Source organism: Artemia franciscana, chromosome 16 (assembly GCF_032884065.1).
Source record: "Artemia franciscana chromosome 16, ASM3288406v1, whole genome shotgun sequence".
Classification (NCBI taxonomy): Eukaryota; Metazoa; Arthropoda; class Branchiopoda; order Anostraca; family Artemiidae; genus Artemia; species Artemia franciscana.
In genome coordinates this window covers 15,462,600-15,489,088 of record NC_088878.1, presented here as the reverse complement: position 1 = coordinate 15,489,088, position 26,489 = coordinate 15,462,600, and the positions used below count along the sequence as shown (strand labels likewise).

The 26,489-nt window shown below is 35.3% G+C and overlaps 1 protein-coding gene across 3 annotated transcripts in view; it reads left to right on the top strand.

Annotated features, from left to right (window-relative positions):
* Positions 1-26,489, top strand: part of LOC136037121 (rab-like protein 6) — a 79,200-nt gene that overhangs the window by 22,128 nt on the left and 30,583 nt on the right. Inside the window, exons 2-5 of one of the 3 annotated variants that reach the window (XM_065719604.1) lie at positions 2,706-2,892; positions 3,962-4,138; positions 9,177-9,283; positions 16,749-16,966. In XM_065719604.1, coding sequence (XP_065575676.1) covers positions 4,006-4,138; positions 9,177-9,283; positions 16,749-16,966 — 458 coding nt within the window. In that variant the 5' untranslated portion in view covers positions 2,706-2,892; positions 3,962-4,005. Of the gene's footprint in view, positions 1-2,705; positions 2,893-3,961; positions 4,139-7,078; positions 7,173-9,176; positions 9,284-16,748; positions 16,967-26,489 lie in introns of those variants that run through there. The other 2 variants (XM_065719603.1, XM_065719606.1) reach the window with 2 other exon arrangements.

Sequence of the window (26,489 nt, the reverse complement as noted above, 5' to 3'; positions counted from 1 at the left end):
TTTCAGAAGCTTCTGCTCCTCGCAATTGCATTGGCATTATATAAGGTAAGGAAAATCGAATATGACAAAGAGAGTATATGCTGGTGCTTCTAGGACAACGTGGCCTAGCGTCACCATCATATCAAACCTTAATGGGATTTGTTTTTGTGATTCTAGTCCTAAGAAGAAGAAAAGTCTATCCTGAGAAACGCTTGAAAACTTCTATTTTTTCTCGTGTAGAATTTGAAGAAGTGGACTGGACTGGATGTTTTGATACACAACCGTGTATTTTAGCATTTGCAGCACAGTTATTGAATTGTACGCAACCAAATTGTAATTTACTGGGCCGTAAATAACCATGTTAATAATGGAGTACCCAAAAGTGTTCAAACTCCAAATATTGTCTATTTGTTTATTATACAATATATTGTAAATATTGTCAACGTTAGTATCTTCTTGATGTATCGAAATTTAAGCATAAAAATACAAAGAATATGGAGTTTATTTTGTTTATTTTATAGCTGAAGAATAATTATAGAATATATTAATATATTTTTACTTCATGCTTCTTTGGATATTTTTTTATTATTATTTTTCACAGTTTAAGTCGAAGTTTTCCAAACTGGGAGGCACGGACTAGTCTAAAGGGCGGCACGAATAATAGCCAGGATAGACAAAGAATCCAATGAAATTAAAACTACGCTGTCACGCAAAATATCTTAATCCTTTTGCGACTGAGGTTAGCCATCTCAAGGTAAAACTAGCGGGATTGTTTAGATGATGCTGAATACTCCATTCATGGACGATGAATTAGACAATTGTTAGAAACGATCTTTGCGATAAATTAGTTTATCAGATACGCTCTACAAAAGTTGCCTTACAAGTGGAAGAAGGAGCTGATGTAGCTAAAACCGTGCATATTATTGGATATTTTCAATGTAAGAGAACATTACAATTAGATATGTATATTTTGTTTTTGCAAACTCATTCCTGGAAAAGCCACATTCAGTGAAATTTTTAATATAATTTGACAATTCCAATTAATCAGAACGGCATATTGTGGGAAAATTGCGTTTTGCTTTATACAGAAGGTGCAAAGTCAGTGTCAGGACATGATACTGACATTTGACAGGACATGACACTGACACTTACATTTCAATTGCACAGTGTCATTCCACCTTCTAGCACTAATTAAAATGAAAACACCCGATCACATGTAGTCAAATTAAAACTAAGCTATCAAAACAGAAAATCAATACTTGCTCGTCAAGCAGAATAGTAGTGGTGCGTACAAGTTGTAAACTGTTCTGTCATGCATTATCTATATTAACGAATATTGTCAAAAATACTCAATAATAATAGACAAGTCGTGTTACAGGGGGCGTCAGATTAGACAGGGGTCAGACAACTGGGGTTCCTCTGCATTCGTTTTCTTTGTTTGTAAAAGTTTGGCTCAATAAATTTTGTAGTACTAAAAATTTCCGTGTGTATTGTTTTATAAAATGGAAGAGAGGGAGCCATACGATCAAACAAATTTCAGGGAATCGTTGTAAAATGCTTAAGTAATGCAATAGATGAAGAAAAATAAAGTAAAATCCTCATTTAAATTTTTGGACTGTCAAGTTATATTTTTAAAACACCCTTTAATGAAATCAAATTACAGTTCCCCTTTCAATAGGAAAATACAGGTTGTATTTTCGCTTTAACACTTGTTCTCCTGGACTTTTGTGATCTAAAGATCACTTAGTTTACGAAACCACGTTAATAATTTCTGGTTAATTTACTATCTATCTTGGAACCCTCTAAAGAAAAATATTGAGCCAATTTACAAGTTGCTTTTCTTCGACAAAATTAACCTAAATTTCGTAGAAAAAATGAAGTTAAATTTTGTCTGCTGTGAGATAGCAAAATTTATATAGGGTAGCTGAAAGACGTTTATCCAACGTGGTGGTCTTTTCAATGTGTGATGTTGCTCATTCACCCGAGATTTGAAACCAAGTAATAGCCCACTGTATATCTTGATTACCTATACTTTGAGATTTTTTTTCTTGAATATCTTGATGTCAAATCGGCTTATGGTTCTTATGACTTGCATTCTAAACTATGTATTTCAGGGGCTATTACGGATTGAAAAAAAAAAATTATAATACGTTTAAATTTTGTGTGTTACTGCTACTTTAAAGCTTTGGTGATTTTGATGTTCCGTTTCGCCTAAGCCAACAATACTAAGGATCTTTGGTTTTCAAGTATACGGTCTTATCATTGACCTGTTTTGTTGGATTTGAGCTATTTGATCATCTTAACCGTATAGAAAAAAAAAATTCAATATAATCAAGAGTCAAACCAGAATGACCATTTCAGCTTTTCGGGGGGGGGGGGATTTTTTGTGAGGGAGATAAGGCTGACAACAAATTTAACCTGTTTTTAACGTTTTCCCATTTTTTTTTCAGAATTATCATGAATTTTAAAACATAAGGGAGCAACGATCCTTGTGGTTATCCCCCACAAGACGTAGCTGTCTTGGGTCGCTTTTTGCCAATTAATACTTTTCAAACACTAAGATTTGGTAGCATTTGTGTTTGAATAAGTTGTAAATGAAACCGATACTTGGTTGAAATATGTAACTTGTCCCAGAAAACAGGAAAAAGCTTTTTTATTGACTTTTTGATCCATCAGATCCTGTGGTAGACTTAATGAGACACTACTTGTAGCATATGCTCTTTCAGGTTGACTGACTTTTTTCTGAGAGTTAAAGGACCTTTTGTTTTCTGGGAATATTCCAAGTACAAAGTTTTTGAAATCAGAACGGTGCTTTTGGGTACGAATTTGATTTTCTGGATAGAGTGAATTTGTTCTGCACGTTTTCACTGTACTCATGTAGTCGTCATGTGAAAAACGACCTGTGACGTATGAGTGAGTATTATTAAGATATATGTTTGTCTGAAACAAGCGTTTTTTCAACAAGCCTGCAGCTTTAACTTGCACCAAAAGGACAAGATGCTTGGATCATTGGATTCAATAGTCTAAAATATATTCATTCACCGAGCCAGAATTATGATATTGCATAGACTTTTTCTAGGAAAAGAATCTTAACTTGCAAAAAAAAAAAAAAAAAGAAAAATTGTCCTTCTTTTAACAATTTTTAATGTATTTTCAATCTAAAAAAACCGTATATGTTAGATTTCAAAAACGGAATTTTACAGCTGGATAGAATTGAATTTCAGCTAATATTTTTATTTTACATTGAAAAATTTAAACTGTAGAAGGGCAGAAAAATAATATATTAAAAATTGCTTAAGTAGCATAAACCTAAATGCTGAAGAATTATATTTTCTATTCTTGGCATCACAACGCACAGAAAGATTTCAGCTTTAGATTATTGCATAGAAATTTAAAAAGTGCTGCATGCACTTGTGACGGAGTCACTGAAAAATTCAATGACTTAATAGTGTGCTTCTAGAGACCCGATGTTAATTTAGTCACAAAACACTGTGTGTGTGCCAACGAGTATGAGTAACTTATAAGAGCGAGAACTTGTGCTAGTGTGATAAAAAAAAATACCAATACCATTTAGCTTGTAACAACATTTGTCATTTGCCATTTCTCAATGTGATCATTTCTCTGTCAGGAACTGAGATCAGATGCTTATTACTACCCAAATTTGACCTATTACATTAACTAAATTAATTATTCTTATTATTATACTGAAAAAATGCCACTTGTCGCCAAACGCTAGAAGGCACTGATAGTTTTTTGTCGACACAAGCGCCAGTGTCCACTCCTATAAGTTGCCCATGCTCTTTAGTGTGTACTTCATTGTTCGGACTGTAATGCCTTTGAAAACTACTGACGAAAACGAGGTTTTCTCATAACATGCATTGTTAGTACGACTCAAGTTAAGTTTAGTCTTCATTTAAATAATTTGAACGTTAAAACATTTTAAGTGCTAATTTTTTTTTATAAATAATTTTTATATTTTCAGACATATTTTTGAAACGTAGCTGTATCTGTAAGCAGTAGTAAGAGATGTTTTCGGCTTTCAAGAAACTAACTTCTAAGCAAGAGGTACAAAACGGTGCTTCAAACTTGGGTGCTAAATCTCCACCAGTTATTGCTCCAAATCTACAGAAGAAATTCTCCCGTGGTGTTCAATATAACAGTAAGCTTCGTATTTGCGTATATTACGTCCGTAGTATATTCTTACCATGGAGCCATTCTTCAAGTTTCTTCACCTTTTCATGCATGAGGAGATAATAAAATTAAGTACAAATATCAGGATTGAGACTTGAAGAGCTAAATAACTCCATTCTAGTTCGAGAAAGTACCAATCTGGTTTGCTAAAAGTCTTGCAAAAATACTGTTTTCTACCTCATGCGCATTCGAGGATGTAATTTAAAAGGTAATCTTCGGTTGGATATAAAGCAAAAAGCAAAAAAAAAATCGTAGATATCTTAAATGTACGGTGGTAATCAACTAAGAGAGGATTTATGGGACTTGATTTTTTCTTTTCTAACCCCGACAAATACATATATTATGCATATCTGAAAACTACATCTTTGCAGTAATTTTCAACATGATTGCAATAAATATTCTAGCACTTAAGAGTATCTACTGGCTTATAAATTCTATCAGCGTAAGAAATCTACCACCTGTACCTTGAGTCAGCCAATATCTCATCTTTCAGCTCCTGAGACAAAAGAACTATCAATTCTCGCATTTCCTCCTCTCTACTAAACAAGCATAACAAACCCTCAAAACATTTTCCTAGAATAAAAGTTACGAAAATATTTTTTGAGATACTAAGAGTATGTTACTGGTTCAATTCATTAAACAGGAGCCGACGATTACGAAGAACTTGTGCAATATAACTGTGAAAAAACTGAGAAAAGCCTACGGAACAAGCACTGTGATCTGCTGGCTTTGTGCATTGTATTTATTTAAGACAGGGCTTGATCTTATACTGCTCAGATAACCAAGAACCATAAGCGAGGGCTGAAATAAGACCTTTTCAATCATACACATTACAGCCTGGATTTGACGCCCAGAGATTATCGCATCTGCTTGTATACAAAAAAGTAGTTTACCTCTCAGTACTTTGGTGATGGTTAGGAGTGGAAAGATGAAGTCACAAGCTGACTCAGGGTGCAGGTCGCATATTTTTAGGCTGATGCAATTTTGGAGCTAATGCAGAGAGATGACAAGGACTTGAATGTTTACGGTTGCTATGCTGAAAGTAGAGCAAGAAAGTAGTTTTCAGATGTAAATAGTATGTTTTTTTTATTAACAAATTGGAGATTACTTTCCAAGCAACCCTCGTAGATATGTTAAGCATGTATAGATGGCATAATAGGCGTTAATTTATGAGACTCGAATTTTTTATTTCAAGGTCTAACAAATTTCAGCTTTCGCAAATAGTTATTTTGATTGCATCTATTTAGATTCCAGAAAAGACGATAGCGAGTTCCAATGTTGGCTAATCAGAAAAAACAACTAACCCCATCTACGTAAGTTTAATTTATCTATACTCTTAAGAAATTAAAGTCGAATGTCCATATTTGGCAGCATCCTTATGCGGTGATCATAGAGATAGCAAATGTCAAAGAGCCAAATACCGAGCCATTGGTAGTATGTCAAAAGCATGTATTTGGCAATTGCCAAAAACACCAAAGCTAAATGGGCATGGATTTATGGGACATTTATGGACATTTTATGGATTTATGGGACATTTTGGCCCCCAAAAATTTCTATGATGGATGCTAATGTAGATACAAATTATGATTCTATCAGTAGCCAAATGCCAATGTTTCGCATTTCGGTCTGTTTGACAATTTAAAAGGAACACATGTGGCTACTCACAAATCAGTTGTCATAAAGTGCTGCCGGGCATTTTGGCCTGGTAGACAGTTTAAAATTAACTTCCTTTCGAATCTTCAAAAAATGATAATGAACCACATATTGTATCTCTTCTAAAATTGTATTAATTAAAATTCAGTATTTTTAAACCATCACATGCACAGAGTACTGTAGTATAGCAAAACGTGGGAGTAGTTCTTCTTGGTACAAAAAAGAAACTTTTAATAAAAACGAGCAAAAATTGCAAGAAAAATCGAAAGCCTGCGTGTAATTTATATGATTAAATGTACTCCTCCCTCTGTTGATTCTCTTTGGGAATGGGTTTGAGAAATAGGATAAATTTATTCAGATCTGAAGCCCAATTTTCGGCTACCCTATTTTCTCTTTTCTTTCTTTATGGCTTGAGAGTAGTCTGGATTTTGGAATTAGTCTGCTTCTACTCCTGCAGAAGACCTTTTATTGTTTGTTTTAGTTCCATTCCTAGCTCTCTCCTCAGTAAAAAAGATATGTTGTGATTGCCATATGACCAAGCTCTTTTTAAAATTGAAATTTAAAATTTTAAGCTTAAATGAAGTCAAATTTAGCTTACATGAGATATCAAATCTAAAGGGAGTAGAGAAACAACTATGAATAAATAAACGAACAGAAATTAAAACGAACAATGAAATAAAACCCAAAAGTTTTACCGCAAATTGCCAGAGACAGTCCCGAAACTCCCCTAAAAGTTGGACTGTTTTTTTAGCTAGGCTAGGCATTTTTGGACCTTTCGGTCGTTTTGACTTAAAAAGGGTTACCTTGAGAGTTCCATCCTGTGCTATATAGGGTCAGTGAGTAGAGGAGAGTCAAACGGGTATTAGCCCTATGATTGGTTGTGGCCCTTAACAGGGGCACGGTTGCTAAAATTTCCTTATCGGATCAGCCCTCTTGGGAAAGAAAGTTAGGACTACAGCTAGGAATATTAGTGAAAAAGCTTTATGTTTAAAAGAAAGAAGAAGGGGCTTGTACAAGAATTAACTTAGTGATAGATCATACGAAAACAAAGGGAATGCAAAGAAAGTGGAGAAAGCATTAAAATATGAATTAAGGAAGTGTAAAGTGGATGCCATGGATAAAAATGCCGAGGACCTGGAAGATGCAGCTATACGGCATATTAGTAAAATATTGTACTGGTGTGTAAATAAATTAAGAGAGAGTAGTCAACTGGACTATTCTCAGTTAAAGATAAGAATGATTCCGCAATCAGTGATAAGGGACGAGTCAAAGAGAGATGAGCAGAGCATTTTGAGAATGTTCTAAACCGAAATAGAGTTGAAGAAAAAGATATAGAAGAAAATGAAAAAGTTGGTAATGTCTCTGATGTGAAGGAAGATGTGTTTTGTGAGGAAGGATTAGCGACAGTGCTAGAAGGATTAAAAAATAATTAGGCTCCAAGTGCTGATACTCTGGTAAATGAGTTTCTTAAATTTGGTGGCTTTGAGGTTAGAAATAAGTTACTGAAGATTATGAATATGATTTTTGAAAAAGGGGAAGTACTTAACGATTTTAGCAAAACCTTAATTAAACTACCGTATAACAAAGGTGACAAGAGTGAGTGTGGTTATTATCGAGGCATTAGCCTGGTCTCTGTAGGTAGAAAATTACTTAGTAATATGATGCTTTTTAGACTGAGAGATGCTGTAGACATATTTTTACGAGAAGAACAGTGCGGTTTTAGAGAAGGTAGGGGATGTGTCGACCGAATTTTCGCTCTTAGGTTAATAATCGGGAAGTGCCTGAGCTGTCAAACACCGTTGGTTCTCAGTTTTATAGATTATGAGTAAGCATTCGATTCTGTTGATAGAAGAGCTTTAGCAAAGGTCTTATCCTTGAATGGTGTACCAGACAAATACATTATAGTGGTTAGTGCTATGTACGAGAATAACATTGTAGTGGTTAGGGTAGGAAATGAGGTTAGTAGCTGGTTTTCTATTAAATCAGGAGTTAAGCAGGGTTGTGTTCTATCCCTCTTTATATGGATCATTTTGATGACTTTGTCTTAAGGAGCACAGGAAAGGCAATGGGAGACCACGGAATAGATTGGGGAGGAAAAACTCTCCTGGATTTAGATTATGCTGATAATTTAAGCATCCTAGATGAAAGTGTGAACAAAATAATAAATTTTTAGAAGTTTTGCGGGCTCAGGGTGCTATAATAGGTTTTAAAATTAATGTCAAGAAGACTAAGGCGATAAGGCTAGGAATAAGTGAAGATGAGAAGGTGAGATATTGGGTGACGAAAAGATTGATCAGGTTGGCAGCTTCACTTATCTTGTTAGTATTATTAGTAACGACGGTGGGAGCAGCGAAGATGAAATTATAATGGCCAAGGCTCAGGGTGATTTTTCACAGTTAGAAAAGTTAGGAAGAATAGGAAGAAAAGTCTGCAAATCAAGAATATTGGAAGCTACAGTGATGACAGTGGTCAAATATAGCTCTGAAACATGGGCGCTTTGAAAAACGGATGAAGATTTGCTATGTGTTTTCCAGAAAAATTGCCCTCGGATTTTTCTGGGACCCGGCGGACTGACCGTATTTCATACAGTATGCTGTACGAAAAATGTGGTTTAATCCTTCTTTTTAGGGCTATAATGAAAGAAAGATTTAGATGGCTAGGGCATGTTCTGCGGTTGAAGGATGACAGATTGCCAAAGATTGTCCTTTCCGGCCAACCGTCTATGGCTAAAGGGAAAGCAGGTCGTCCTCGTCTGGGTCGGAAGAATATCATAAAGAAAGAATAAAAGGAAATGGGAATTTCCCTAGAGGGTGTGACGAGTGAGGCTTTGAATAAATTTAGATGGAGGAGGAGCGTGCGTAGCTGTTTTGGCCTCATGCGGATTGTTGCTGTGGTGAGTTGTTCGTAGTAGTTGTAATAATCCCTGTCCCAGGTTTCCACGACCATCTGTGCTGTAAAATTAGGTTAGGAAAAAAGGTAAAGACATACTGCACTCTGTCTATCATAGTCTACGCTGACGTATAGGCTATGAATGATATACTATCATGTTGATGTGATAGCCAAGATTTTAGTTGTGATTTTTTGAATGCATATTTTAAAGCAAATTAATATTAGAACTACTTGTCGAATATATACGAGTGTTAGTTTTTTTTTTTTTTTTATAAAGAAATGATTGAAAGACATCAAGAATTTTTGTGGTAGGACCTCCAAGTCGAACCTTTGAGTATTTTAATATTGGTGCAAATGCTCCGAATCATTTTTTTTCTTACTGAGACCCAATTTAAAGCTGAAATCTTAGTTTTGTACTTTTTAAGTAAGGGCTTGGTTGATTTGTATTGATTGTGTATTTCCAGTGAAAATCATTATTAAAGGAGACCGCAATGTTGGGAAAACTTCTTTATTTACCCGTTTGCAAGGCGGTTCATTCATTGACGAATACACAGCAACGCCCGAAATTCAGGTGAGAGTTCCACTAATGCACTAATAAATCTTGAACTAATTAGTTAGGGATTAATTTGTATATATACTAGTCAAAATGCTCTTGGCCACCGAAAAAAGGGTGTCATGGGCTTTTTGATCCTTCCAGTTTTGGAGGATATGGGGATTCACTGTGCATTGCAGCTTGGACCTTCGACCCGCATGAATGATATTTTCTTTGTTCAAGCGGCGCTTGCAAATTTAACCCTCAAATTGAATACTTTCTTTCCACTTGACTTCATTACTGTCAACTAAATTTAACTCAATTCTCTCAGAACAGAACCTTTGCAGTGAAAAAAAGAATTTTTTTTTATTTCAATAGTTTTTCTCTATGCTGTGTATCAAAGTTATTCTACTAGATTCTATTTCTAGTTTGAGCGTATTTGGCTTTTTATTCTAAAACGCTTCAGCTTGTATATAGACTAGCTAAAGAACCGGTATGAAGATTGGCTAGAGAACGTTCTTAGACGGCTATTGGCTTGCAATGACCTATTTCGTGAACATTCAGCCAGGCCCGATTTGCCGGCCAGGGTCATGACTCCATTCCAAGTTGAGTTTTTTAGAATTCTTTTCCCCTAACAAATGACTTAGTCTGAACATGCTGTTAATTCTAGTCTGAGTTTGAAGCTTGAGTAGTTTAGCTGTTCATTCAAGTCGCAAAGTAATCATTGATCAAACAGTCCGTACGAACGAACTATGAGTAAGCGATCCATATTAGTACTAACCGAATCTCTAAAAAAGGAGTCTTCATTGCCTTACTTACATCAAAAGAGTCATTTTCCTATTGTGATTCCAAATTATATAAAATTCGCCAAGTTTAAAGTTACCCATCAAAAGCTACTTGCAGAGAAAATTTACCTTATTTTTAAAAACGGGGAATTGCCACCCAAAAGGTGAGCGATTTTTGACGAAAATACGATTTTCGAAATATCAGAGAATCTGATTGCAAAGGTTTCAAGCCAATATCTACAAAATGTAAAGCTTCGTATATTTTTACTACGAGAAGGATGATCACGGATGCGTTTTTATTTGTTTGTTTGTTTTGTTATGGTGCAAAGCGTACCTAAAAACTGTCAATTGAAAACTCTGAAATAGCCAATCAGCTTAAAATTGTTGAAAAACCGTATTTTGAGGTTTCCTGCTTCAGAGGCAGTAATGTCACGCGGTGGCACATTTGTTCCTCTTGGTGCGCGTGGTATATTTTCAATATTCGTTCGGTTCTATAAGAAAAACGATAAATTTCGCAGGCGATTTGTCACGCGGTGGAACATTTGTTCCTAAAAATGCACGCGGTCTATTTTCAATATTTATTGGGTTTTATAAGAAAAACGAGAAATTTCGCAGGCAATTTGTAGGCAGTGGCCTTAGGACTCTCATACATGCTGAATATCATTGCTCAAATTCGGTCAAGATTGGACCACTTTTTGGCAGAGTTTAATTCCTGTTTCTAAAATTATGTAATTTTTCATGTGCCAATGGCAATGATGAGCAGATTAAACTTTGCAATTCGCATATTTAGATTCTTTACGAACAATAGGTTTTATTGGTGCATATATTGTGATCAAGACTTTGTTTTCAGAGGCTTCTGTCGCTACTGACAAGGGCCACCCTTTACTTTCAGTTTGTTGCTAAGAGTGGTTGCTGTGAAGAAGGTGCTACTCCCCCCCTCAATACCTGTTTTTTACATTCAATTTTAATATTTGTATAGCAATGCTTCCAGAACAATAAGTATTCTCGAAAAATTACACCCTTCATAATATCTATTTAAGTCACCCCTCCTTATAAAGTCTGAAGTATCAAAATTAATTACGAGATCATCATTTCAAGGCTCTCAAGCTTGTTTTTCGAACAAATCTTTCTCATCGGGATCTTCCCTATGGACATTAGTAGGAGGGCTTGGGGGACGATGCCCCTGGGAAACAGGAAGATGTTAAACGACTTATGCAAATAGAAAAATGAGAAATGTTCCTCTTGAAATATCGGTATAAACAAAGCTCCTGGTAGCACCCTTCACTATTTTCCGGCGTCTAAGCTGGTTGGATAAAGATTGCCAAATTGGAAGAATAACTTTCAGAATCTGAATTTAGATATAGAATCTTAATGATAAAAAAAAATTACCTGTCAAAGGCTGGAAATGCGAATAGTCGACAAGTTAAAATCTAAAATCTATTGTTCATCTCAAATTTTTTAGTGCGTGATAACAAACTCTGCGTAAACAGCGACTGTTTCTAATAGTAATCAAATCTCTCTCTTAAAAAAAAAAAAAAAAAAAAAAAAGATGACAATAATACATGGGAAAAATTTGCTTGTGTGTGACTCCCAATATGTAACATTAATTAAATTGAGGGTTACGCATCAAAAGCTATTTATTCCGAGAAAATTTGTGAAGTCTTAGAAAAAGGAGAGCTCACCCTCACATAGGAAAGGAGTCTTGATGAAATAATATCAAATTCAGTATTTAGGAGAACTCTTTAAATGAAGTTTCAAGCTCCTGTCTACCGAAACACAAAATTGTGCTGTTTTCCGAGAAGGAGGGCTACAGACGTATGTTTGTTTGTTTTTTCATTTGGTTCTTTCCCAAGGGATGATAATCTAGAACCAGTGATTGTAAAATATCGGGAGAGGGCCCATTCGAACAATTTTGGTAGTTCTAGTGTCCTTTTTATTAGAAAAATAAATATACCCACAGCAAAGTGGTATGTTCTACCAAATTGCAGTGCAAAACGACAAGCATGACCAAATTAGGGTCTAAGCGTTTTCAGGTGAAAATTTTGAAATACTCTATCGATTTGGAATTATCGAAAACTTTTCTATTTAGTCTTCCAGTTTCAAAAGCCTCAACTGTGTGTGGTAATAAAATTGTTCCTAAAGATGCTTTGCTTACACCGCATAGAAAATAAACGGTTAATGTGTAATTAATTCTAAGTTCCATTTTTGAGTGAGTTGATTCATTGGATGCTTCGTTTGTGCACATTGATGTATAATCGCGCCTCAGATATTTGGGAGCAGGTTCAACGAACCGTTCTGTGGGTGAGGTGTCTGACCCCTCAAAAAGTTAATTTTTGGTCCATTTCTTTGTCATTAAGTGTTGGGCCTTTCAGATGGAAATGGGAAGAGGAAAGAGGGGTGTGGGAAAATTTACCCTCTTGGGGCATATTGCAGAAACGTTTAAAGTGTGGCATAAAGAATCATGATCATACTCTTATCTGCAAAGGATACGAGGTATGGGAGTGCCCTCCTTGTAAAATATTCGCTCGAATAACTCCTATAGAAATAGGTTTAAATGGTAAACCTGAAATTAAATCCCATAGCAGTAGCTATAAATGATAAATCTGATTTTAATTTCTAATATTTCGGAAGTAATTATTCATTTTTCAGACCTCTTCCCCCAAACCCCATCCCCGAGAAATATTTTAAGAGCTACACTTGAATTGTACTTGGATATTCAAAATTGGATTTTAACGACGGGAGGTGAGGGAGGAGGTGTAGCAGTTTCTGTCAGTTTTAAGAGAGCCTATATAAAACGGGATAAGAGAGCCGTAAGAATAAGAATAATAATAAGAATAAATAAGAATAAAAGCAGAGATAAGTAAATAAAAGCAGAAATCAAATAAAGCAACTAGAACTGATACCCTACAGAATATTATTATTGAATAAAGCATTTTTATTTGATTTTCTTAATCTTAGTTGCCCACCGATCACTTTTGACTCTTAGAACGGCAGTCGAAATTCTGATTTACAATCGAATAAGCCCCCCTCCGAAGTTTATACGACCATCAATTCCATAAAAGCCTTATATGCCCCCAGGGTACATTTTAGAACACTTCAAACGGTTCGCAGTCATAAGCTATAAGTAAAGAGATACCCCTGTCAATAGAAACCGAGCTCTTATCAGAAAAATTGTGAATACAGTATATGCATCTATAGAAAATAATTTTTATGTAGTTTTTAAATGGGCAAGGTTCATTCATTTTTAATTTGCTCATTGCAAGAATTTGCATGATTCTAGAAAAGGGCTTTAAGTAATCTTATAAAAAGGATATTGCTGAAAATCATACAATCAAATTCAACATGTCTGTGTGTCTTAGGGCTTTCCTCTACAGAAAAAACGAAATTTCGCATTTTTCCTAAGAAGGATAGTCCTGCATGCTTGTTTATTTTTTTCAAGGTGTGATCACATCGATTTAGCTGTCCCAGATTATCATAAGAGGTTTAATTTGAACCAACATTTGAAGATCTAGCTCCATCTTTGTGTAACACAAAAGATGATGCCACAACAGAGTGTCGACTTGTTTCCGTTTTCTTTTTGCTTGAGCACAAATTATTGAGATATTTAAGTGATTTATATCCGTTGAACGGATGTTTATATTGCCCTCTAGTCTCAGAGACCATGCTGGGGTGTGGTATAATATTCGTCCTTAAACCTATATTTAGTCTATAAAAAAAGTAAAGTGTTATTATATACCTTTTACCAAATAAAATTATTGGACTAGAAAGACTTAGATTTTTGTTCAATCATTTTAAGGGTGTAAAAGAACGAAAGATCGAATAAGCGGGCTGGTTTGTAGAAAATCCATTGTTATCTTGGTGATTATTTTAAGTTTCTGAAACATGAAGGCTAACAAAAAACCTTTTTTTTTTGCGAAGCCATCAAGCAGCATATTGAACGAGATTGGATGATCTTAATCTTCTGATTTATATATTTTTACAGTGTGGAAAATTTTAATTTTCATTGAGTCAAACTCTCCAGCTCAAATAAGCCTTTTGGGGTAGGAAGATGGGTCATTCGACAAATATTGCTCCTGGGAGGAGTCCCTACCTGTTCGCTTTGTAGGTTGGCATATATACGCTATCTAATATTGCAGACTCAATATTCCTCCAATATAAGAAGGCCTGTCACGCCCTCAACATTCGTAATCCGTTCAATATTTTTCTTCAAATGAGAGGATCTTTAAGAATCATCCTTCATATTGTTTCATATTGTTTGTTCCCTTCATATTGTGGGCACAATATATTATTATTACTATTTTTTGGTTTTAGACCAAGGCAATTCGTATCGAAAGATTTGTCGTAAAAACTTCAAAAGGGCCCGAGTTATTGGAGGGTAACTACTCCGCTCCCGCGCCCACCATTTCCCCAAACCTATCCAATCGAAATTTTGACATATCCTTTTGGTTCAACGTAGCTGAAAAGTCTGGAAATTATGTCTTTGAGGATGACAACCCTCCACTGCCCTCAGGACAAGGGTTGTAAGTTATGCCCTGGGGGCAATTAATGTTTATATAGAAAGAGTGATCGCATAAACTTCGGAAGGGGCCCATTGGATTGGTAATCAGAAGTTCTAGTGCTCTCCGTAAGACTCATAGTGATTAGAGGATGGATACCCTCTCCCCAACTCATATTTTGTTGAAATACATCGGATAGAAATTTTGAGGTGGCCATTTGTTGTCGTAGAAACTTCTAAAAAGGCTCATTCGATTAAAAATTGAAGGGGCTAGTGCTGCCTTTAAAAGTGATAAGAGGGCAACTAACCCCGCTCCCGTGCCCACTATTTGCCCAAACACAACCAATAAAAATCTTGAGATAGCCATTTTGTTCATCGCAGTTAAAAGGTTTGGAAATTATGTTCTTAGAGGACGACAGTCCCCCCGCCCTTCACAGCCCTCAGGGCAAGGGTTATAAGTTTTTCCCCGGGGGCATATAAAGTTTTTATAGAAATGGTGGCCGTACAAACTTCGGAGTGGACTCATTGGATTGGTAATAAGAAGCTCTAGTCCTTTTAAATATTCAAGGTGATTGGGGGGTGGATTTCCCCTCCCCGCACCTTAAATTTTCCTGAAATTTATCTGATAGAAATTTTAATATCGCCGTTTAATGTCGTAAAAACTTCAAAAAAGGCCTAATTTGATTGGAAATTGAAAGAGACTTTTTAATAATTAAAAATGATTGGAGGGCAACAAGCCCTCCCCCCACCGCCAATCAATTCCCAAAGCACATTTTATCAAAATTTTGAGATAGCCATTTTGTTCAGCAGAGTTGAAAGACTTTGAAATTATGTCTTTGAGGATGACAACCACCCTCCCCTGCCACAGCCCTCAGTGCCAGGGTTTTAAGTTTTGCCCCAAGGGCATAAAAGGTTTTCATGGAAAAGGTGGTCGTATAAACTGCGGAGGGTGCTCATTGGATTGAAAGTCAAATGTTCTACTTCCCTTTTTAAGAGTCAAAGTGATCGGAGCCACCTGCTTTCCCTCTCCCTCCCCCCTTCCTACGTCGTATTTTCTACAAATGCATCTGATAAAATTTGGAGATAGTTTTTTGTTCAAAAATAGTCCAAAGATCATATAATAAGGCATTTTAGGTGGACAGAATCCCCCAGAGTCTGGGGGGTAAGGGTTTTAAGTTTTGCCTCAGGGGCACATAAGGTTTTTGTGGAAGTTGTGGTCGTGTGAACTTTAGAAGAGGCTCATTTAATATGAAATGTGTAGTTCTAGTTCCTTTTTAAGAGTCAAAATGATGGAGAGCAACTAGCCTCTCTTCCTGACATCTTCTTTTCACAAAACGTATTCAATAGAAATTGTGAGATAGCCATTTTGTTACTAATAGCCCAAAAATCATATAATAATGTCTTTAGGGTAGACACAATCCCCCAGAGCTCATTGGTAAGAGCTGTAAGTTATGCCAGGGGCACATAAGGCTCTTATGGAACGGTTTGTCGTATAACCCTCCCCCCAAGCCTATCACTCCCCAAAATATATCTGATGGAAATTTTAAGAGAGCTATTTTGTTTAGCTTTTTTGAAAGGTCCAGTAGTTATTTCTTTGGGGACGTCAAAGAGCAAACATTGAAAACATTTTTTTTTCATTAAAGTGCAAATTATGTTCTGGTCTTGAGAAGGCATGGGGGTTATCAGCCCTACTCGTGTTAATTTTTGCTTGTTTTGAGTTTGACTCGGCTATTTATTGTAATTTCTGTTCATTTTGAGTTTCATTTATGTACTGATAGTGATTTGTGGTAGTTTTACGCTTGGAAGATTATTTGACTTTATTTCTGCATTCTTGGCTTAATGGAGCTCTTTACTTTTCTTTGAAAAGCCTGTTTTGCGGAATTTTTTTTTAATTAATACCTTGAAAAACCACTATTTATTTTTTATGAATTGTATATATATTCAGGTACATGGGCACCAGTATTTTCTGGAGTGTTCTTCCTATTTTTTCCCTTTAAATCTACCCAGGTCATTTCCCATATTTTCTGCTTTTTTGTCTCATGTATATTTTTCTTTTGCATATGATTTGGTGTTTTACTCATCTTGCGGACGTACGTTTATTGTTCTTTTATAGTTGCTATTGTTTTATTGTTTCGGCTTTATTTAACCATATTGGTATTATTCCGCTCTTTAATTGTTTTTTAATTATAATTGTTTTTATTATTCTTCTTTTTTTTTTCCCTAGGTGGCTAGCATACACTGGAGCTATAAGGCTACTGATGACGTCATAAAGGTTGATATCTGGGACATTGTTGACAAAGGAAAGAAAACCAAGCCAAAAGATGGTCTCAAGCTAGATCTTGATTCGACCCAAGAGGAAGGTGTGGCTTTAGATGCTGAATTTCTAGATGTATATAAGGGGACTGCTGGTGTTATCATGATATTTGATATGACGAAAAAGTGGTAAGTATTTTTGGCAAATACCGTTGCTGATTACCTAATGCTGCGACCTACGCCTGGTATCGTTATGTCTCTATCATATAGTCGGTATTAGGCTCCTTTGCTGCTCAACTGAATTTAATAAAACTAAACTTTATTTATGCAAAATAGAACTTAAAATAAAGCTGAATTTATGAATGAAACTGTTAAATAAACAGTTAAAGTGATATATCATTTTGGTTTCTGGGAAAAGAAATAGAGATTTTACATGTAAACCGGTTATTTCTTGGAAGTACTTGACAACTGCACATGAACTTTTTTAAAGAATAAACTTTATTTAAAAAGATTTTAATTTTCTTGAAAAAACAAGAAATAAGATTTGCTTTTAAGTCATTGGGAGTATTATTTTCAATGGTTGATCACCTGTTCGTCAAATAAAGTTAAATCTGAAGTAAAATATGTAACGGACATAGTTCAATCCCGAGCCTCCATGACTTTAATGTATAGTCCGAGTTCAGAGCCTCATAATTATCTAATCTAAGAACAGGGAATAACAAATCATGGCTTGCCTCCTTCCCTCACCTTCCTGAAGGGACGAGCGCACGAGTTTCCAACGATCTCGGAATGATTTTGGGTCTTTTTATGGGCTTTTTTCAACTGTGTATATTATACTTAAAGTTTCATTATACTCGTTCTCTTCCTCTTCTTCTTCTTAATTTGCAACTTTCGGGCCTTCCTTATACTCTCCTTAACATATAAAGACGTACATCTCTCGTTTGTACATGCGTGGAATTTCATTTTGCATGTGTAGTCTGTTAGTATTGAAAAAAAAATGTCAAATGTTATCTGTCTTTGAAAGTGATGCACTGGCTGAATTTTTTGGAAACTTAACTGAAAAATAAGCTCATATTGATATGATAGCAGCATTATGTATATTTACCTTCATATGCAATCGTGAAAAAGTAGTATGGTTTTATGAGAATTGAAGATGGGGAAGATAGACTCAAAAGGTTCACCACCGGAAGTGACCCAATAAGTCTATTGGGCTAATTAAGCGAGCTAATATAAGATGACTGAGGACTGGAATGTTTTTTTTCTACCGCCAGGAAAAATCATTTGACCTTCCTTGTCAAAGGATTTGAATTGTGTTGATCTGAGGATGGTTTATGTATAGAATTTTTTTTTGTTCGCACCCCGTGACTTTTCTCGCAATCTTGTATCCCTGTTTCCCTTGTAGCCCGTTCAGACACATAGGGAAATCGATGAGAAAAGCTGATCAGAACGAAAGGAAAAGCATTCAAACGAAAGGTGCAAGATTTTTCCGAAAAACTCTTAGGCTGGATAGGCTTTGATTTTTTGTCAAAAAACACGAACGATAGGATAAGCGGGATGTTTTATATAAAATCTTCTTTTTTCTAGGCGAGTATAAAGTACGGTATTGAAAACTTTTTCCAGCATATTTTTCCACTCTCCAGCATAAACAAGTCTTTTGGGGCAAAAGATTGGGTCATCCTACAAACATTGCTCCTGGGAGGAGTCCCTACCTATTTCTGCAGATTTGTAGGTTGGCATATGAATGTGATCCATTATATGTTGATCCCTCTATGCTGGTTGAAGGAATTCTCATGAAAATTGGAAAACTTAGCCTAAAAATGTACTTTTGAGGTTTCTGTCATCCCTTTCTTCTGTAGAAATGTCCAATGGTAGTCCTAGCCCCATCAGCTCGTGCAATCGTTAATGATGTTGCATATACCTTGAAAAACAACATCCATTTTATATGAATTGTTTTTCTGTTTAGGGACATATGTGCCAGTGTTTTCAAGTATGTTCTTCCTGTTTTGGTTCCCTTTAAATCTACCCAGGTACCTTCCCCTATTTTCTCCTTTTGTTTTCCCTCGTATATTTTTTTATTTGTGCATGATTTGACGTTATACTCATCTGTCAGACTTACTTTCATTGTTCGTTTCTACTTTTTACTATTTACATGTTCTTAGATAACTTCGATACCCAGTTAAATAATTTTATATCTATTCATGAGTTTTACTGCTGATGATGAACACTGTATATGTGTTTGAAATATCCAGTTAAATAATTTTATATCTATTCATTGAGTTTTACTGCTGATGATGAACACTGTATATGTGCTCGAAATATCCAGTTAAATAATTTTATATCTATTCACTGTCAATAAAAAGGTTTCATCCCTATTTTGAACTGTTTTACTTTTAAATATTCTTGTTTACATAATACTTGTTAAAGGACCTTAGTAGTCAAGAAGCGTCGTTAATCTGATACAAATACACAATGCCTCGTAATTAGAAGTTTTACAAGAACAAGAACCCCTATATCTTAAACTTTTGTTTGCTTAACAGTTGGCATGCTTTCCATTTTCAAAAAAGGTTCGCTCAATTTTGCTCGACGACATACACGAAAAGCAATCGAGACCATAGAGAAAATACAAAACTTCAAAAACCCAAAACCGATTGGTACTATGGGAAAATATGTATCGGATTTCCCATGATTAGTGTTGATTAGTATTGAGCGTTTCCTAATTCGTCTGAGGGGGCTATTGCAGAAAAAATGTTTCAAAATAGTTTCACTTTAATTTTTCTTCAACTATGGTGGATATTTATGTCTAATTCATGCGACATTTTTAATCTTTAGTCATGTCTTACATCCAAAAGTTTGCTATGACTCTTTTTTCATCATGCTACACATTACTTGAGAACTTCATAATGTTTATTACATTTCACAAACAAGTTTTGACAAAAGTGGGAAAAAAAAACTACGGGTTTAAAAAAAGCAAACTAAAAACCTTAGAGGCTGGATGATTTTTTGGGGATCAGTCGAAAACTGCTTTTAGGGATGCCCACGAAATGTCGCTTGTTTTCGCTTGACTCTTTATAAGACAATTAGAAACTAAACAATTGTCACAGTGTTGAATTTACTAATAATATAGTCCATCTCAACATTTTCTTCTGGCGTTGTTCCTATGAAATTCTCTTCAACTTCTTGTTTGATATCAATTATTAAGTCTCTCGGTAGGTTTGTGCTTTTACTGTAGTTATCCTCGTTTTCTTCATCGTGGCTCTTATTTTCCATTTTACAATTATCTTCCTTTCGCTGATTATACTGGCTTTTTATTTCGCTCTTCGGATTTTCATCAGTAGAATATTGTTGGCTCTCATTTTCTTTTTTAATATTCTGAATGGTATTATCTCGTGGTATTTCTATCATATTAGTTTGTATATATCCAGCTACGCATGTTAGCTTTTCGATATTCTGAACTGCCTGATCATTATAGCCAGTCTGATTTTCCATTTTAGCATCATATTCACATTGCTGATGATAACGGTTTATTTTGCTCTTTGGATTTTCGTCAACGACATGTTGATTCTTACTATCTTGGCTGATACTCTGAATAAGATCGTCCCAGGATATTTGTCTCATGTTAGTTTGTATGTGAGTAGCATCCGATACGGATGCTACGCTTTCTATATTCTGAACGGGTTGATCATTATTGAGTGTCCGGAAGTTGGAACGTTCTTGTCTTCTCTGGGGATTGTACTCTAATGTACCTCTTTGGTGACTATGTCTATCGCGAAAACCTTGTCCTCCATAATGTTTATAATGGTTATTGCTTCTATTTTGACTCCTGTAGTTAGTCCATTTTTGTTGGGAAAATGAATTCTGAGTTGGTGATGCATCATTTTTGTATGAAAGGCTGAAATGATTGCTTTCATTTTGTCTCATTTTTATGCCTCTGTTCTCGTTATATCTATTTACGCCATTTTTGCTCCCGTAGTTAGCCTGCTGTTGTTGAAAATATTGATTTTGGTTTGGAGAGAACCCTTGACTCCTAGTGTCATATCTGTATGGATGGTATGACTGACTGCTTCCATTTTGTCTCCCATTATATCTTTTAATGTCGCTTTTGCCCCTGTAGATAGTAGATAGTTTTGCCCCTGTAGTAGATCCTCTGCTATATCCGTCTTCATATTTCTGAGCCTTTCCATTACTAGGCATGTTTTTGTTATAGCTATTATTGTTTACACCATCTCTTCTTTGGAATCTTGCGTTGTTATTATAGTTGCTAACTCTTCCACTGTCGCTTCCCCTTTGGAAGTATTCACCAGTCTGTCGTCCAATTCTAATATATGTATTCTCCTTTCTTCCGCTATTATATTCTGGACGACTGGCCGTATGGGATCTGAACTCTTTTACATTACTTATGTTCCTTTGTTGGTAATTCCTGTAATGATGGGAAGCTCTGTCGTTTCTTCCTCTCTGCTGATTATATCTTTCATTTAGGAATTCCCTCAAGTCATAAAAAGATCCTTGACGACCAAGTTCGCCATAAAACCCATACTGCCGTGTGTTGCTTGTGTTTCTTTGTGACCTCTGGTGACGATCAGTACATTTGTAGTTTCTTCTACCTGTTTCTTCATGCTGAATATTTCCATCATATGGATTAGCGGATCGTTTTTCTTTATCTGATTGTCTGTACGTGTTATAACCAGAATATTTGGCGTTTTCTCTATTATATCGTCGAGGATTTTCAGCAACTTCAGCATCAGTATTTGTATCGGCTAAATAATTGATCATCTTGTAAATTACTTGTCCTATTAATCCATACATGACTAACACCAATGTTATTAATTTTTTCCCTTGTTGTCCTTCCTATGGCGTAAAGGCCAGTAATTTACTAATGATGAGTTTTGGAGCTTGAAACTAGTGTAGTCCCTTATTTCAAACTATAATTTTTTTTTGCACTTCCTATTTAAACAGCTTTAAGTTTGAATCCCGTTTAACTGATTTTTTTTCTTTAGATCTAATCGTATGTTATAATTGTTGATTATGACGCAATCGTGATAGCTCAAACGTGATAGTTTTTCACAATAACATTTAATGAAAAACAATTTGTTTTCTGCCTTTGAGTGGGGTAAGCAAAATTTTGACTAGTGCTTAAATGAAAACTTTCTAAAGTGCAAAATATTACAACTGTAGAATTGGGAGATATTGTCATACTTTAGCGTAAAGAGCATTTTATTGTTTAGTTCTTAACTGTTTATTGGTTTTGTCACTAGTGAATCTACACTCTAAGTAGTGTTATTGGGGTTTCCCTATTTTTTATAAATTAATTCAAAAATGGACTCGTGATTGCAGCGGTACCTGTAACCAAGCAAAGGAAAAACCATGATCCATGGTAACCAGAAAAATAGCCTGAAACCTCCTAAAAGGCGTTGGATCGAAACAAAAAGTACATCCTTGGAATTCGTTTGGCCAAGGGTAACTTTACTTTCTCTTGGATTGAACAACAAGAAAAATCGCTTTTTAGCATAAGAACTACCATTAATGTCTTTTTCTGTTTTTCCCCGCAGCTTGCGGGACACAACAGAGAATGTCACAGAGGACTATTTATTAGCTTATTTTAAAAGAAACTTCTACATTTAGTGCCTTTTTAATTAACAAAAGATAATTTTTAAAATAGAATTTATGACAAAAAAAAGGCATCTTCGTAGACAAGATGATGAATGACGTCATAAACACAAAAAAATTTATGGTCATACTAGCTGTTGGGGTGGCGCTTCGCGCCACCCCAACACCTAGCTGGTGTGGGCGCTTTGTGCCCCCCCAAGCCCCCCCCGCGCGCGTAAGTCGTTACGCGCCATTGTAGTTGTGTCCCTGTGTCCCACCTGTGAATATACAAAGATATATATATATATATATATGTATATATATATATATATATATATATATATATATATATATATATATATATATATATATATATATATATATACTAGCTGTTGGGGTGGCGCTTCGCGCCACCCCAACACCTAGTTGGTGGGGGCGCTTCGCGCCCACCCCCCCCAAGCCCCCCCGCGCGCGTAAGTCGTTACGCGCCATATTAGTTACGCGCCATTGTAGTTGTGTCCCTGTGTCCCACCTGTGAATATACAAAGATATATATATATATATATGTATATATATATATATATATATATATATATATATATATATATATATATATATATATATATATATACTAGCTGTTGGGGTGGCGCTTCGCGCCCCCCCCAAGCCCCCCCCCGCGCGCGTAAGTCGTTACGCGCCATATTAGTTACGCGCCATTGTAGTTGTGTCCCAATGTCCCACCTGTGAATATAGATAGATATATATATATATATATATATATATATATATATATATATATATATATATATATATATATATATATATATATATATATATATATATATATATATATATATATATATATATCTATCTATCTATATAAAAATAAGTTGTTTGTCTGTCTGTCGACTGACGTCATGTTTGTCGACTGACGTCATTATAAGGATTGAGCTGTATGTCGTCATGAAGTTGTTTGTCGTCTGACGTCATGTTTGTGACTAACGAAACTACAGACCGAGACACCGGGACACAAATGACGTGTTATGTCTGTTATAACGTAATAGAGGCAACAATCTTGACAGGGCCTTTTGAGGGTGAGGCTTTTCTCATTCCACGCATTCTCATGATTCCAATGGATCTGCCTTTTCAACCTAAAAGATTGCAATTCCCAATTTGATTAGCATATTTAGTTTTCAGTCCAGAACCACTAAAGCTATTATGTAAATATCAAAAATATTTATGTTGTCTGAGCAATAATTTTTAGTTTTTATTTCAAAATAGAAAATTACCTGACAATTTTAGAATTATATCTATCTATATATATAAAAATAAGTTGTCTGTCTGTGGATCAGGTGACGTCATGTTTCTGTGTCGACTGGCGTCATGAAGTTAGTTGTCGTCATTTTTGCTATGACGGTGACGTCATTAAAGATATTTAAGACATATATGTTCACGTAGAAATCTATTAATGTTTAAGTTTAAAATGACTGATGTGATAGCGACGATGAAGGTTCGGCGATATGTATTTCATAGTGAAGCTGAAAAATAAAGAAGAAAAAGAAAACTGAAAAAAGAAAAAATGTAAAAAACTAAAAAATACTAAAAAGAAAAAACACTCAAAGAGAAATTACAGACCGGGACACAAATGACGACCGGGACAGAGGGAATATAAATAACGACCGGGACACTCAAGGAGAAATTACAGACTGGGATACCGGGACACAAATGACGACCGGGACACAGGAAATATAAATGACGACCAGGACACAGGTATTTAAGAATATCGTTCAAAGACAAATTTTTAATTGTAAGAAGACCGTTGAAAGGGAAATTTCTAATTGTAAAATGACTGAAGAACCTACAATGGCAACACCCGAGGAAGCTGCTCAAAACGAATGTATTCACGCCGAAGTAGCTGAGTTGGTAAAGCGTTATGTTTCAGGTTCTAGGTCCGAGAGGCTCCAGGTTTGAACCTTGGCTTTAGCATTAATACAAAAGAAGAAAAAAACTAAAAAAGGTAAAAACTACAAAAAAACTAAAAAGAAAATATATATATATATATATTTATATATATCATCTTTTCCACAAAAATAATAATTTAGTGCTTCTGCTTAAAAACAGCAATCGAATTGATGCCTCCTGATACGCAACTATCAACAAAGTGGCAATCGTTGTGGTCGGTGATCAGTTCTTACCTCGAGATAATATTCTTTATAGGCGAAACAATCAGTTGACAAGAATTGCTTAAACTCATCGATGCTACGATGCCCTACAATATCCTGACGAATATAAATGACGCCCGGGACACTCAAATAGAAATCACAGACTGGGACACCGGGACACAAATGACGACGGAGACACAGGGAATATAAATGACGACCCGGACACAGGGACACAACTACAACGGGGACGCCGGGGGGCACAGGGGGATATATAAATGACGACGGCAACAAAGGAAATGGTCGATTAGCAATCACCATCAACAAAGCTCAAGGGCAATCAATAGAATCATGAGGTATAGATCTGAATACGGATTGTTTTCCCATGGACCATTATGCGTTGCATGTTCAAGAGTCGGTAAACCTGACAATCTATTTATATGCACAGACGATGGGACAGCAAAGAATGTTGTATATTCGCAAGTTTTACGTAGTTAAAAACATATATATATATATATATATATATATATATATATATATATATATATATATATATATATATATATATATATATATATATATATATGTGTATATATATATATATATATATATATATATATATATATATATATATATATATATATATATATATATATATATATATATATATGTGTATATATATATATATATATATATATATATATATATATATATATATATATATATATATATATATATATATATATATATATATATATATATATATATATATATATATATATATATATTCACAGGTGGGACATAGGGACACAACTACAATGGCGCGTAACTAATATGGCGCGTAACGACTTACGTGCGCGGGGGGGCTTGGGGGGGCGCGAAGCGCCCCCACCAACTAGGTGTTGGGGTGGCGCGAAGCGCCACCCCAACAGCTAGTATATATATATATATATATATATATATATATATATATATATATATATATATATATATATATATATGTTTTTAACTACGTAAAACTTGCGAATATACAACATTCTTTGCTGTCCCATTGTCTGTGCATATAAATAGATTGTCAGGTTTACCGACTCTTGAACATGCAACATATAATGGTCCATGGGAAAACACTTCTGGGTAGTTTCGTATTTCATATAGCGAGGTAGCAACCATGAGTGATCTACTACTGTTGTGCAAAATCAGAACCGTAGGATACCATCATAATCATGAGAGATATCTCAGCTCTTATCTCTAATAATATGAAAAAAACTTCGTTTTCTTAAAGAGTTAAAGAGGCTGCGTCCCAAAGTCGAACCTTAAAACGTACAGGAATTAGAAGAGGCAGTTGAGGGGCTGCCGCCCCCAAACCCCCCGCTTTTAAAGACTCTTTTGGACAGGTTTTTTTTGTGGGGGGACTTCATTGTTACTAATTACTAGTTTCGGCGCAATGGTTCTCCTGTCCTCATGTGTTTAACATTTTTCGAAGTTATTCCATTATTCATTCATTTCAATTATTTTTTAATTAAAAGAGGGCCTTTCCGAAGCCAAGAGCGGGGGGTTAGCAAAAAAACAAAAAACCTGTTCAAAAGAGTCTTTAAAAGCGGGGGGTTTGGGGGCGGCAGCCCCTCAACTGCCTCTTCTAATTCCTGTACGTTTTAAGGTTCGACTTTGGGACGCAGCCTCTTTAACTCTTTAAGAAAACGAAGTTTTTTTCATATTATTTCTGTACGTTTTTCTAAAATCCATGGTGGATGTAATTTAATATCATTGTATAAAATAGAAAAAAAAAATAGATAGAATGACCGAAATGTTTCTTTTGCTCATAAGAAGCTAATATTCTGTTATCTCTCAAATGATAAGCTGTCCAGGTGTTATCAAAATTTTTTTGATGTTGTGAAAAAAAACCGCCCGTAAGGGACTTGAAACCTTGACCCGAGGATTAAGAGTCCCACGCTCTACCGACTGAGCTAAAC